Source organism: Centruroides sculpturatus, unplaced genomic scaffold (assembly GCF_000671375.1).
Source record: "Centruroides sculpturatus isolate CEXI.00-Female unplaced genomic scaffold, Cexi_2.0 scaffold1867, whole genome shotgun sequence".
NCBI classification, from domain to species: Eukaryota; Metazoa; Arthropoda; class Arachnida; order Scorpiones; family Buthidae; genus Centruroides; species Centruroides sculpturatus.
The window spans coordinates 57,063-72,229 of NW_019386034.1; the positions used below are offsets into that span (position 1 = coordinate 57,063).

General features: G+C 32.8%; 1 protein-coding gene across 1 annotated transcript; it reads right to left on the reverse strand.

Annotated features, from left to right (window-relative positions):
* Positions 1-2,103: 2,103 nt before the first annotated feature.
* LOC111613232 (KRAB-A domain-containing protein 2-like) lies at positions 2,104-3,845 on the reverse strand. Its single transcript, XM_023354579.1, has one exon. It carries the CDS (start codon positions 3,622-3,624, stop codon positions 2,254-2,256), a length of 1,371 nt encoding a protein of 456 aa, XP_023210347.1. The 5' UTR covers positions 3,625-3,845; the 3' UTR covers positions 2,104-2,253.
* Between the last annotated feature and the right edge of the window lie 11,322 nt (positions 3,846-15,167).

Below are 15,167 nucleotides of genomic sequence, written 5' to 3' on the forward strand. Positions count from 1 at the left end.
ATAAGATTAAGTTGTAAAAATGAACATAAGGTGTTAATTCAATGTTTAGCAATAAACACGAAATTTATGTAAGATTTTTACTTCACTAAAAGATTAATGTTATTCTGAATACTTCTGTGAAAACGATATGTTTGTTGGTCAAAATTTACTAACTTTTACATCACCATTTACAAGGGTTATTCAAGATTAAACATGTCTACAGACCAAAAGGAATGTCCAAAACATGTATAAACTATTTCAATTTTTCGGAATACTCTCTATCTGTGTAGACGCTGTTCCCAGCGGCGGTATAGGTCCTTGATACTTTTTTCTTACAAAGAAGTGAGCTGACGTCATAACCAGCACAGGCCAACTTGCTACTGTTCATTATCAGTATGGAATTTCGTTTCTTCCAGGTGCTTTTTAAGGAGCCTAAATGAATGATAATCGCTAGGAGCTAATCACCTACGATACAAAACTGATTCAGAAGCTGCTCACATGTCTCCTTGTGTACCCATTTCTGATCACATGTCAGTGTTCGGGGAACCCATCTTGCACACATCTTGCAGAATATTAAGTGCTTGTTGATGAGTTTCTCAACATCACTGACACTGATGAACACTTCCCCTGCAATTTGTCTCATGGTTACTCGCCTGTTCTCCAGGATAACTTGCTTAACTTGTGCAATATTCACTGGCGTTACTGCAGTTGGACAAACATGTCCAAGTGCTTCATTCGTCATCAGCTTTCATTCTTTGCCTGATTGTTGACACCATCTGTACACTCTTGCCTGCGATTGCGTTTGTTTCCCATACTGTGCACTCAATCTTTTCAAAATTTCAGCACGTTTAATCATTTCCTTCACGAGAAATTTGATTACGCACCACTGCTTTACCGTTGCGGACACATTACCTTCTGTCATGATCGCTAAAACTGTCACGCATGAGCTAAATATGTCATGTTTGCTACCGAAATCTTGGGATGGATTATGCTACTCCCTTTTCGGGTTTTATCGTACTTTTCGAAATTATAGACCTAAAAGTCTCATTTAATCTTGAATGATCCTTGTATTATGAACTTTATAACACTGTAAAAGTAAAGTATTTTAGTACGTCTTAAAAACATTTATGAGTATTCTAGGTATTGAAACTGTTAATAAGTGTCATGAAAAATTGTAGATGGAGTGCACTTATAAATTGAATAAATACTTAAAAGAACTCTTTGTTTTGCTTAATATTTTTATTATTTATTAATCACCAAACACTTAAAATATGCGATCCGATTTCAGATTTCTTCAGTTTCATTAGATTATTGATCTTATAAAATTAATTTAAATATATAAGTAAGTTATAATTGTAATAAATTAATGGATAAAAAATAGAAAATATAGTCTTTGAGTAAAAAAAACAAACACTATCATCACAAACTTCGAGATATTTACGACACAGACAGTTAACAAATAAAAAAAAATTATTATTATTATATATATGTTACCGGCAAAGTATATGAAAAGCCGGCATTCTATAGAATACCTAGGCATTGTATATAATGCCTGGCATTTTTAGGCAATCTATGAAATATGAGAATTATTACATACTTTCCCTAGGCATTGTATATAATACCTAGGCATTCTATAGAATGACAAATGCTATTTAGGCAAAGTATGAAAAAAAAATTTGATAAGGCTATTATATAAATGACGTGCATTCTTCAAAAATACAAATGTTATTCTGAAAAAATAATGAGAGTGCCATTAAAAAAATTTATTCAAAATACGTAAAGAAAAATGAAAGTTGTACAAAACAAAATTTATGCCTTTCTTATTAAGGGAAACAAAATTTTCATATAAAAAATTACAATTAACCTACTTGTTGCAACATGGTAGGCTTGAATGACATTTTGAATTACATTTCATTACATTTTTCACGCAAAGACATTTCATATTTTGGCACTTTGTTTTACACATACATTTGACGAATCCTTGGCCGCTTCCACTGGACTGAGCAATTGCAACTGACCGGAGAGGAATTTCATGGTCAGGAATATCTTCAATTCTAAGCAAGTTCTTGGGGCATGGAGTGAATTGTGATCTCGCATATACTTGTTTTAAAATTCCTTCAGAAGTTCCAAGTCGGTAGAAACCATCCTCTGTCACACTCATTACAATTGCCAATATATTGCGCGAATCACCTCGCCCCTTGTCGACGTCAGGAATAGGAACTCGCACAGTAGTTCCCAAAGAAGCAGTGGGAAATTTTTTTTCCGAATTTATTTTCATTTTTTGGCTTGTATTTCCAGATTGATTTTAGAATTTATTTTACCTTCAATAGCATTTTCAGTTTTGAAACAAAGGGTGCACAAAATATCCATTTCATCATCTTTACTAGCATGGCCACAGAAGGTATGAATTTTTTGACGACATTTTTTGCATGCAAGTGCATCACTTGTTTCCTTTAAACACACACAACAGGTATCAGAAACGGAAATCTCTTCAGTAAGCATGTCTTCATCGTGTTGGTTTACTCCACTAACGACTATAATCTCATCTTGCGTAATCTGATTAGTTTCACCTTTTTCCATTGTTTTGACGCTTTCTATTACTTTTTCTAGCTGCTCCTCTGTATTTATGTCTTTTAATTCTGGTAGAAAAGAAAGCCCTACTTTAGGTTTGCAGCCAAAAAGAGCTTCGTATGGTGTTCTTTTGATCCCAGAATGATAAGCTCTATTTTTCATAAATTGAACGAAACGTAGTCCTTCACTCCAGCGGTCAGATTTGTTGTCCTGCATCCAAGTACAGAGCATATTTTCGATATCTTGATTAGCTCTTTCGACACTACCCTGGCTTTGTGAATGGCGAGGCTTCCCATGGACGATCTTCAGTGCTGGCCAAAACTCCTTCAAGCTGGTCACCACATTATTCGCAAATTCCCTACCATTGTCAGACTGTAATATAGACGGCGCTCCAAGCAACGAGAATATGTCCACTAGGTTGTAGGCTACTTCTTCAGCTCTTTTCGACGTTAGAGACTTAAGAATCACAAATTTTGTGAGATGATCTTGGTACACCATAATAAATTTGTATTCTCTATCTGGCTGAGACTGAAAGTCAATAAGATCTACTTGACAACGGGAATTAAATTCGGAAAAAATCATAGGTTTCACAACAATGCCCTTTTTAATACCTTTCTGTTTTTTCTGGCAAGGTTCACAAAGGTGGATGTACAGTTCAATATCATGACGTGTAACATTTTTGTATTTGATTGAAAGTTCTTTCAACATTCTATCACGTCCTCCGTGTCCAATAGCCAAATGAGCTTCATGAAGTACGTGAAATAACTCTGAGTCCGTGACGTAATACTGTATAGTACTGACGCCTTCTTTAACAGGATAAATGAGTTTACTTTTGTTTTCTACAATCATCACATCATAGCGATTCAGCAACCAATAGTCCCTGGGTTCCTTCTTAGTAGTCATTTTGGCTTTTTGTACATCATTTATTAACTTCTGGTAAGTAGTTTCGGTTAAGAAAATACTGTTTTTTGAGGCATTAACTCGAATTTTGCACAGTTCATCGTCGAATCGTTGTTTCATGTCTATAGACCATGACACCTTCTCCAACACTACAGCTTGCTCCTCCATTTTCATGGACCACAGTAAAAAACTAATTTTTTGTTGAACAAATTTAAGTAAAATTGCGTATTTCGACACTCCCGAACAAACCGCAAAGTGCAACTGACAAATTCTAAGCCTGAGCCGCTCGTTAAAAGTCACGTGCCTTGCCACGTGATATTTGAAACGAAACGGAGATGTATTTCATACTTTGCCGGTTTCTCATTTGGCATTCTATAGAATGCCTAGGAAATCTGTAAAATAAAAATCGTTTCATAGATTGCCGGCTAGTTTTAGGCATTATATACAATGCCTAGGCATTCTATAGAATGCCGGATTTCAAACTTTGCCGGTAACAGTTAAAACTAATATTCAGTATAAACTAGTTTCAAGTAGTTAAAACGCGTTCTAACTAAAAACGGGTTTTGACTGTAACATATATATATGTGAGATCTAGCAGGGGTACAGAGTAATTTATTACTCTTGTATCACTTAATCGGCTTCTAGTTGGTGAAACTAGTTCTCTAGTTGTCCAAAAGAATTGCTTTTCCTAATCTAAGGAAATTCGAGTGCGGAGGGACTTACAGTTAAAATATATTCAGAGCGAAAGTTGGTGATGGCGAATTCACCTTCTTGTTCGTCAGGACTTCCCAACACCAGTTAATGAAATTTATAACACACGGATTAACACGCATTTGGATATGATATGGATTTGATTCAGAGAGTTATCAAGGGGCATTTTTTAAACAAATAATAACGAAAAATTTAATAAACTAAAATAAACAAAATCATACAAAAATGGAAATAGTTAAAGACAATCGATTTAGATAATGAATAAATCTAAATATACGCGCCGAGAGAAAGAGCTCACATATTTATGATAAATATACAACCTCTTAGTTAACTGTATCTTCTTCTTTATTGGTCGATTTTACTTCATTTCTCCAGTTCTCTGAGTTCTGTTCATGGAGAGGTCTTGATAGGCACAATATAAAACATATTTTCTATTTCCTAACTAACTCATTTTAACATGGAATAATTATGTCTATGGACGTTGGCCTTACGGATACGATAGGGCTCCGGACTAAGGGTGTTGGCCTTAGGAGCATGAATGGACTACGTCTTCCCTTCGTGGGATCTTCTGGCGTACTCCCCGAATCAAGCAGATCTTTGCCTATATCCAATGACTTATGGCCAATCAGCTTATTTGTCGTCACTCACGTGAACGGATGAAAAGGAGAATTATTGAGGGGTCGGCAATTCCTAGTGTGGTGAGATTTGTAACAAATAAGGGGAAAACAATGGATGCTACAGTTTCGTTAAAGGAAGTGGCTGTTTTATCAGTTTTCCCACGTTAGAAACCGTTAATTTCACACCAGAACGAAAGAATATTTTTCTACAATAATTTAATTTTATTTTTAAATTGTTAACTAGACCCAGGGGCTATTCGGATCTCACATATATATTTTTTTTTATTCAATTGCATTTTTCGCCAATATTATCAGGCCTCATCAAAGGATAATAACACTAGGATTACATCAGTTTTTTTTTTCATAGTTTATTAAGCTATTCCAACGTGCATCAACCGATATTGTTGTATTCAATTTCATATTATTTACATATTTCTGTAAATCTTCCATTTAAATGTACTGCAATGTTGCTACCATAGAGACATGGTGAAATATTAATTAAGAACATATAAATAATTTCCTGGCCTCATAAGTATTACTGATATTTTATTTTTGTTGGCAGCCATCTTCACTCTGTCTTTAATGCATCTGAGCCTCGCTGCAACAGCTAGATTTAAGCTGAAATGGGTTAATTGTGTTTTAACAAAGCAACTTTACTACGAAACGCGACTACAGTAGAGCGTCATTCATCCGAATCAATTGGGGACTGGGGTTGTTCGAATAACTTATTTTTCGGATAACCGATTATGTACGAAAAAATATATTAATTTATCCCGTTGTCGATGTTAAGCCTAACGAAGACTATTGTATCGTTAAAAATTACTTTTTTATTTTGTACAAACAAAATAAATATATTGAAAAATATAAAAACAATAAAAAATTATACTTCAGAAGTTAATTTAGTATCAAAAACGTAAAACATTTGAGTAGCCGAAGACATAGCCAAAGATTACAGCGCCACAGCACTAGAGAAAATTTAAATTTGCTTACTGTTAAACGAATTTAACAGTAAGCAATGAAAACTTATCTGATATATCAGAAATTATTTAATCGTATAGACACATTTGTAATACTTTGTTTAGTTGGCATACAATACGTAGATTTAAACATTGCTAGAAACTCATTAGTGTTACATCATTAACATAGAAAATTAATGGAAAAGCGAATCGTTTACATAAAATTTATAACAAAAAGAATATATTTCAGAATAATAATATATAAATTTTATATCAAATGTAAAGTGATATTTTAGAAATTCAATTTATCCGATACATTGATTCTCTTAGAATTGCAGTTAAATTGCATCGTAAAATTTCAATCTGGGTTATATAAAGAGAAGGTTACAGAGTTAGGTGCGTGGCAATCGAATAAATCTATAAAATTGTCCATTCAACAATAATAATAAAATTCTAGTTACAGAGAACGAACAAAATTCAATTTAAAACTTTTAAAAATTACATTCGTAACTCACAACAGAAACAATAATACCAAGTAAATAATATATTTTATTAACTTCAAATTATCATTTTTCTCTAAATAATACATAATAATTAACGTAATAACTTGGCTCTTCAATGTCCAATTGAATAAACCATTGAAAACTGGTTGTTTGTCGCGGTTCGAGAATGATTATCGAGTGGTCATGTAGAGTTTTTCGGGTTTCCTCGCCTGTATGAAGCGTAAATAAGAGTCAACTTCACATACACAATACTAAATCTTCTGTACAGGAACCTATTTGCAGATCGCCTTCCTTACATTATTAAGTAATTTATATGCACATACACAATTAATAATGACACTGTTCAGTGCCAATGGCATTATCAATTTTTTTGTAACGTGTCTAATTATATTTCATATGTACTTTACGTAAGTCCAAAAAGGATATTTAATACTTTTACTTTTAGGGCTGTTATAGTCTATGATAACATAAAAAATTTTTATCGTATCAAATTACTATTTTTGGTAGTTTTCAAATCTTGATGTTACATCGCCTTTCAAACAAAAGATTTACGAAAGTACAGAAAACGTATCAAATTCAATGGATTAGTGTTTGTTTGCTGGCGCATTTTTCTTCTTTTAATATGATGAGATAAAAATTAAAGAACGAAATTTGAAATAGTGACTTGTAAATCGGGCATAATGAAAAATTTAATCATCACAGACATTTACAATATTTCGAAGAACTCGTGTACTCTCAATAAAATCCATTTTCAGATTTATGTAATAATTAACATCTCGTGACAAATGTCGTTAGGCACAGTTCTAAATTCGAGCTACGTCATAAAGATTTTTCTTTATATTTAAGAGTTTTTAAAATGTCGTTTTTAACATAATTTATAAATTGTTTCTTCTAAGCTTTTGCAAACTTAAATTTTATATTTTAGTATATTTAAAAATTAATCGGATTTTCTTTACTGATGCACGATTGCTGGGAAAGTCAAGTAACAACACTTCCGAGCTTTTTTAATACAAGTCGACACTCCTATAACACTGTTGATTATTCCGTTTTATATGAATTTCATGTTGTACGAGTCATTTCGATTTTACAAATACATGAACTATTTACAGCCCGACACACACATTTGTAAAATTTAAGTGACTCGTACAACATGGAATTCGTATAAGACGGAATAATCAACAGTGTTATAGGAGGGTCGACTGTAATCAAAATGGTACGTCACAAATTGGTAAACTTTCTCGTTTACCATCGCTAAAACAAGATAATATAATACCAATTACTCATTCTGAAATGTTCAGAATGGGCTACAATTTTTAATCATTTTTATTGTTTAAACAATTACATTATTTCTGGTCCACACCGAAATTTCGTACATATTAATCGGCTTCTCTGTTCTAAGCTTTTCATATTTTAGTACTGTTTCGAGTCAAATTACAGTCAAACGAATAATTGTTAACGATATATCATTTAATTTTATTATACTATATTCATAATACTTTGTAAATTGTAACAAACAAGTAAAATCATATTATACAATAAGATTTATTACATATTTATATAATACAATTTAATCAGTTATTACTTATCCAATGTCGCATTGGAAAATAATACGTTTGTAGTATATTATATAAATAGTAAAATGTTTACCAATAAAACAAAATCAAAAGTTATAATACTTAAACTACCAGATATCATTTTCAATATTGACGTCAGATCTTCCACTTAAATTAATACAAGTTGTGTTACGAAAGCACGCGACATTATACTATACTCAGTTCTCATGTTTATATAATTTCATATTTCATGTCATGTTTGTATAGAGTGATATGATGGGATAAACCTACACAACACATTGACAATCTGGCAACAAACGATGGCCCTTTTAGGGATTTCTATAAGAAAGTGGCATTTAAGTTGACCTCTGACATGTGAAGATTCTTAGAAGAAAAGAGCGCGCCGTTGGTCAGGTGCGAACGCACGACCAATTGGCAATAGTCAGAGGATTTAACTACTAGGCTGTTAATTCCTGATTTTAATACTGAATATTCTAATTACTTTACCTACCAACATTCGTACGAACTTTGGTATTTAGAGCATAAGTTCATTTATTCATATATATTTAAAATATAATTTTTCTGTATTTTCAAGTATGTATTCTACTGATCAGCGATATAGATGTCTTGGGTTTCTTCTTCACCCTTTTCTAAATATGATAAAAGTATTTGGATTAGATGTGGTGGATCCGTGTCGATGTATGGCAGAAGAGAGAGCTGTAATTCCGGAAAAAATTTTCAAAGTATATTGTGATCTGGTCGAAGCTTTCTTATGGTTTGTGTGTCTGAGTTATACAATAAATTTGCCCAATCTTGACGTTTACTGCATACGAGTTCTTTATTATTTCAAAGAGTTCTCATACTTTTGGGCTGTCGTATTGATTATAGTTACATCTTACGCAGCAGTTCAATGCAGTATTCTCAAAAGAAAGAAAATATCTCTTCATGTTGTAAAAAGTTGCTACAAGCAAGAATATAAATTGATACAACGAATGGAAATTTATCTATTTTTATTCATTTTTGGGCTACTTATGTTTTTTATTTTTTGCACTTTAGTTTCAAGTCTGATAAACATTCCCGAATTACGAAGACAAGGTAGAAGCATGTCCGAAGGATTCGTATGCAATGTTTATTTTACATTGGCAGATTTTTACGTATTTGGACAAATTGGGTCATCAATTATTTTGGGTGGGTGTTTTGGTATAGTTTTACTTATCAGGTTCATTAAATTATCAGAAGAATTTGAAGTAATAAAGATAAACGATTTATCTTTAAAGTATAAATTACAAAGATTTTTTGAAAAGCAATCCGAAATTTGGCAATTTCTAAAAGAAGTTAATGAGAAGTTCAAAGAACTTCTTCCATTAATGTATGCCTTCTTCTTGCATATATGCTGTATCATCGTATACATTGCCATATTTGTTAAAATGATTCCAGATATAAAGATTTATTTTGTATTTGGATCTCCTGTGTTTCTATCAGCAGTACTTTTGTTCGCTTGGGTATTATCACATTTCACATCATTGGTAAGTTTAAAATTATATAACGTAAAATACTTCAGTTGTCTTTGAATGCCGTGCTGTAGGCCCACCTGCGCCAAGTGGAGAAAACTACTGAACACAAAGGTTATTCACGTGAAAAAGTTCCATGAAACTATCCGCCGTGTTTCATTAACCAGGCGTGAATTTACGTTGTTCGGAGAATTTTATCCAGTTGGCTACTGATGGGCGTGATATGAGTAAAATAATTATATGGTAAATTATTTTTTGTTCCAGCTGTACGACAACTTTGTTTCTATCTACAGACTTTCTCCTGCCGACTTGCCATTGGAATTTAAACTGAAGGTAAAGTTAACCATGATTATTGTGTTTCTCATTAAAATTGTGTAGTATTTTATTTTATAATAATTTTTATATTAAAACTAAAGCTTTTGGCAAGAGATCGAAATAAATTACATACATATAATTTATTTTGATTTACAGTATTTGTTTAAAGAACTTTAAATAAGAAATAAGTTACATAAAACTTATTTCTTATACTTACTGTATATATATAATATACAGTAGACCCCTATAACACTGTAGATAGTTCCGTGTTATATGAATTCCATCTTGTACGAGTCACTTATATTTTACAAATACGTGTGCTGGGCTTACGTATTTGTAAAATCTAAGTGACTCGTACAACATGGAATTCATATAACACGGACTTATCTACAGTGTTATAGGGGGTCTACTGTAATAATATAAATATATATATGTTATATATCATTTATTTTAATAAAGTATTTAAAAAGCAATAAAGTCAGATAAATTGTCTTTATCCAATCGTACTATTAACTAATACACGGAAATATATTTTTTTTTTCTGACTTCTGGAAGCTTAAAAAATTTCAAATCCGTAGACTGGTATAAAAAAAAAACAGAAGGACCAACAGGTATCAGGAAAGAAAAAAAATAGTTTATATTTTACACTACACTTTACCCTAAATGCATTTTGCCTTTTTTGGCTCTATCAGTGGGATTTCTTACAAGTAGAATGTAATACACCTTATCTATTAAAAGACACATTATTAACAGAATTACCATCGCGTTTACAGCCATTATGTATTATCAACTCTTACTAGCATTCCGCGGGTATAACGCCGTTATTTAAATTCATAACGTTATTTTGCATAACGATCGTGACATGTTCTTTGAAATTTCTCTTTACTATATTTTTTCCTTATTTAAGATTTTTACATTATTAATATCAACTTGGCAATTATTCTTGTGACAATGTAAGAACACGGGAGATGCATTAACTTTAAGCCTCACTGCAGCCAGATGTTCTGACATTTTTACATTCAGTTTCCTCTTCGTTTCATCAACATAATAATTCGGTATTCCACATGTACACTGGTGTGTATAGATCACTCTTTCTTTTTCCAATAGCTCTTTATCCTTATAAGGTTCAGTCTTTATTAGTCCTAATAACCTATTTTTGAATCGGACCAATTTAATTGTATTTTCACAAAAATTTTTTGATATTCTTTAAAAATACACTTAATGTACGAATTAATTTCTTGTGCTTGTTTTTTACTTGAAATCTGCTCTCTAAACATTTATCGTATCATTTCTTTAACAATTATTCCAAATAACCGTTTAACAAATACTTCTTGTTCACCTTTTTAATTTATCTATCTATTTTATTAATTCTAGTTGTTGTAGAAAGGATAGATTACCCAGTAAATAAATATCTCTTTTTTTGGCTAATTGGGCAATAAGATTTAAAGTTTATAACTTTATACACATTACAAGGCTTTTCATGCTTATTATACTCTAACTCAGCGTTTTTTTAACCTGCGGTGCATGCAGTCCTAGGGGAGCGAAAGAAATTTCAAAAATTAAAAAAAAAAGTACGAACGAGGCGACCGTGTTGTCTACAAACCGCGGCACCCAGCAACACGGCACCCCCACTTCTTTATTCTCTACCGTCTAACTTCTACAGTCTACTGTCTCTCAGCACACAGTGCTTGCCATCAGTCAGCAGTTAACTTTGTACAGTGCTTTTACTCAGCTATGATGCTATCACGATTTAGTGGAGAATAAACGTGAGAACAAAATTATTTAAACAGTCATGTCTAGTAGAAAAATATTTTTTATATTGTTACATAATTTATTCCTTATGTGAATTTTTTTTGCTGTAGTTTTTAGCTGGTTTCCGTCGTTCACCACGTAATCGCTGTTGACAGGTATATCCGTTGATCACTACAGAGAGGTTAATGTAGTCACATTGTCACGTGCAGTATAAAAACTAGTTGAGACGTGTTCACATACTTTGAATAAAGCACTTTCGCACATCAAAGCAAAAGCCAGAAATCGCTGAAATGCATCTGATGACTTACGCGCACTGCCATAACAAGACTTTTATGCGCGCAGTGCGAGCTTCTGTAACTATGCCACAAAACTATGACCCAAAACTTGGTCCAGTTCATTTCTGCGCCCTATGCCTGGGCACCGCTGGCACAGGCCGCAGTTATGGTACTGCTTACGCATGGCTCCTTCAAAAAAAGCCTCGTGTTAATAGAATTTTTATGACTAAACAACAACAAATTTAACATTAAAATTTAAATATTGCTTTTTATGTTATATTGTAATATATATACACTCGACCCGTCTATAAGATCATAGATACGTTCCATTCTTTAGGAATCCGATTTCTTACGAGTCCTTCCAATCAGAGCCCAACACGTGCGAAGTTTACGGACTACGGCTGATTGAAAGGTTTTCTTTCATAAAATTAATTGATTCTAGACTAACTTGACTCAACATTTCCAAAATACGTATATTTTTTTGGAAATAATTCATATAAACTACGCTATAAACAAAAAATTGGAGGATTACTTACCGAGTGTGCACCATTCGACATCGCCATTGCTAAATCTTGTTTTCGTCGCGAAGCAGCTCAGCAAACAGCGGCCGATTTCTAATAACTTATTTTTTTGCGAAAATTTCGTTGAACTCTGAGGACATCATTAATATAAATAATTTTAATCGCCGTTGAATAAGAAATGTTTCTTTCACAAGAAATGTATAAAATTACAGTACTGTATTAGACTTACGGTACCTAATTTACATACTGTACAGACGATAGTTAGCCGAAACTCTTCGCGTGACGCTACGTAGCGGAAAATATATATATATAATTATAACAAAGTTACAATAAATTAAGTTAATATATAATTATATATACAGTACCTAATTTATATATAATTAATATATAATTATATGTACAGTAGCTAGTTTATATATAATTTATATATAATACTGTACAGTCGATAGTAATCTCTACGTAGCGTGGCGCTTGATGGCAGAAAATAGTTCGGCCGCCCGATGAGGTTTTACGTAATTATAGGAGTTTTATACGGATACCGTCGCAATTTTTTCGCAGTTTTATAGGAATCGTAATTATAGGAACCCGTTTTATAGGGGTCTACTGTATTGTAAATAGACACGATATCTGTTTATGCAATTAAAGTTTTTTCTGAATTCTGAATTCCATATTTGATATGGCCTGTAAAGATTTCTTTAAAAAAATTTTAAATTACAGTTTACCCCCTATAACGCGGGTTTATATAATGCAGATTCGTATATCGCGGCGAAAAACTGCGACAGTATTCGTATAAAGACGCTAAAAGAGACTCGTAAAACGCGGTAAAACGTCATCGCCGACTCGTGTCGCGACTGGATTGGTCGAATCTGGACCAATAGTGGACGAGCAGCCGAACTACTTACACGCTATGGAGAGTTTAGGCGGGAAAGTTGAGTTTGCATTCGTCTGTACAGTAACTAGGCCTAAACTAGGTACTGTAAGCCTAATATAGTACTGTAATTTTATACAGTTCATGTGAAAAAACATTTCTTATTCAACGGTCATAAAAATTCTTTTTATTAATGATGTATCCAAAGTTCAACCAATTTTTCGCAGAAAAATAACAACAGAAATCGCGGCCGCGTTTGGTGCGCTGCTCCGCGACGAACACAAGCTTAAGCAATGCGACGTCGAACGGTGCACACTCGGTAAGTAATCCTACAATTTTTTGTTTATAGCATGCTTTATACAGATTATTCCGAAAAAATTATATGTGTTTTGGAAATGTAAAGTGAAATTAGTCTAGAATCGATTAATTTTAAGGAAGAAAAGCTTTCAAACAGACGTAGTCCGTAAATTGCACACGTGCCGGGCTGTGATTGGCTGATATATTTAAGGTTTCCTACAACGCGAAATTCTTATAAAGCGGAACGTATCTACCGCGTTATAGGGGGGTGGACATATATAACAGGGGTGGCCAACCTGCGGCTCTTTGAAGGATTATTTGTGGCTCTCAATAGATGTACCCGAGTTCCCTTTTTATTTTTGTGTTATTATATTTTAAAAGATTATTATCGTTCCGTATGTGTTTCAAAATGTCTTTTAAATTACTAACAACAAATTTGAAAGACTAAGTGCAACGTTGTAACAAATTTCATTTCCGTCCATGTTAAGAATGATATGACTCATCGAAAACTGCGTGAATGAACATAAACAGTGGCGTAATCGTCCGTTATCGACCGATTCCAGACCGATTTTGAATTTGTAAACTGTCATAGCAACGGACAGTTGACATTGTGCTCTGGAGGAAACAATTTGTATTACTCTTGCTACGGATATAATTTGTAATCTGGAATTTTTTGCATACCTTTTTAATACGTATTTAATTGCGGCCCGCGAAAAATTTCAAATTTTGAAAAATGGCTCGGACTATCAAGGAGCTTGGCAACCCTGAGTACATAATAACGTCATCGTAAAATCTACTATAGGTCTGCATTTATTTATTTGTGTGTATTAATACGAACATTTAGTTCAGACACTCTCACATTTTCTCTTGTAGATATTTCTTTACTTTCAGCCATCGAAATAATACCTTCTTTTAATAATTTTTTCAAAGTTTTCTTCAATGATTTTTGTGTATCGTTTGTTGGATCTTGTTTTAATTCTTCAAAATTTCCTTTTTTTAATGATTTCTTGTTTTTTTTTATCCAGATTTTGTAAATTCAATATTATAACTTGTTATAATTTATACTGTTGTGCTTTAACTATACATAAATGAAATTTTTGAAAAAATTTTCGTAATTTTCTTAATCTATTATATTTACCTGTATGCTGGTTAGCCTTACGTATTTATTATTTTTGTATTAAATTTTTTAAAATTCTCTGCAATCTTTATCTTTAGTTTTTCTTTTGCTTTTTTATTGTAATTGCTTCTAGATATTGCCAGTTTTATATCTGCTATAGTATCTAATGTTTTATCAAAATAGCAGCATCATATGACAGGAAACGCATATAATCCTCTGGAATACTGTTATCAGTTAAATTCACCGCTAATTTTTTTTCCATACTTTGTATTCTGATTCTAATGGATAATCAATTAATTTACGTAATTTCTCATTTTTATTTTTCTATATCTATTATTATTAATGCTGGGAATGCTGGAAACAGTTGATAACACATAATGGCTGTAAACGCGATGGTACTTGTGTTAATGATGTGTATTCTAATCGATAACACAGTTTTTCAGTCCGGGATTCTCGGGGAACTCCTAGAGGAGTTGCGACCATCACGGACTCGTGAGATGGCGCCACTCCTCTTGGAGTTCCCAGAGAATCCCGGAGTGAAAAACGTAGACAAGAGTTTTTCCCGCAGAGGATTCTGGGTATTGTTGCTTCTTCTTGTCGGGTGATCGCTGCAATGAGCACGTGTAACTCTCTCTCAAGTGTACTCGTAAGGTTGTTGTAAATAAATATTGTTTTAGTTTAAAACGTAGTCGTGGACTTAACTAATTCACGTTTACCGCCT

Excerpts from the sequence above, each read along its gene's own strand:
- LOC111613232 (XM_023354579.1), bottom strand. The coding sequence starts at position 3,624 with ATGAAAATGGAGGAGCAAGCTGTAGTGTTGGAGAAGGTGTCATGGTCT.